Source organism: Pteropus alecto, unplaced genomic scaffold, assembly GCF_000325575.1.
Source record: "Pteropus alecto unplaced genomic scaffold, ASM32557v1 scaffold700, whole genome shotgun sequence".
In the NCBI taxonomy this organism is placed as follows: domain Eukaryota; kingdom Metazoa; phylum Chordata; class Mammalia; order Chiroptera; family Pteropodidae; genus Pteropus; species Pteropus alecto.
In genome coordinates, this window is record NW_006429611.1 from 143,987 (window position 1) to 144,573 (window position 587).

Here is a 587-nt window from a genome sequence, read left to right on the forward strand (position 1 = left end):
GCGCAGGCGGAGGGGGCGCCTGCGTGACTCCACCCGGGCCTGCCCACAGGGTCCCGGGACCCCTGCTCCAACGTGACCTGCAGCTTCGGTAGCACCTGCGCGCGCTCGGCTGATGGACAGACAGCTACGTGCCTGTGTCCCACGACCTGCCGGGGGGCCCCCGAGGGCCCCGTGTGCGGCAGTGACGGCGCCGACTATGCCAGCGAGTGCCAGCTCCTGAGCCGCGCCTGCGCCCGCCAGGAGAACATTTTCAAGAAGTTCGACGGCCCTTGCGGTGAGCGCCGCCCGGGCGCAGGTTGGCGTCAGCTCTGGCTGCGCAGGGTCGCGGTTCCCTGACCTCCGTCTTCCTGCCCCCTAGACCCCTGCCAGGGCGCCCTCAACGACCCAAGCCGCCTCTGCCGCGTGAACCCACGCACACGGCGCCCTGAGATGCTCCTTCGGCCAGAGAGTTGTCCTTCGCGGCAGGCGCCTGTGTGCGGAGATGATGGGGTCACCTACGACAACGACTGTGTCATGGACCGCTCCGGGGCTGCCCGCGGCCTCCTCCTCCAGAAAGTGCGCTCTGGGCACTGCCAGCCTCGAGGTGG

At 70.2% G+C, this 587-nt stretch overlaps 1 protein-coding gene across 1 annotated transcript in view; it reads left to right on the forward strand.

The window, feature by feature from the left end:
* AGRN (agrin) overlaps nt 1-587 on the forward strand; it is a 31,352-nt gene that overhangs the window by 17,446 nt on the left and 13,319 nt on the right. The window contains exons 4-5 of the mRNA XM_025045773.1: nt 50-274; nt 359-583. Of these exons, the coding sequence (XP_024901541.1) occupies nt 50-274; nt 359-583 (450 nt within the window). The remainder of the gene's footprint in view (nt 1-49; nt 275-358; nt 584-587) is intronic.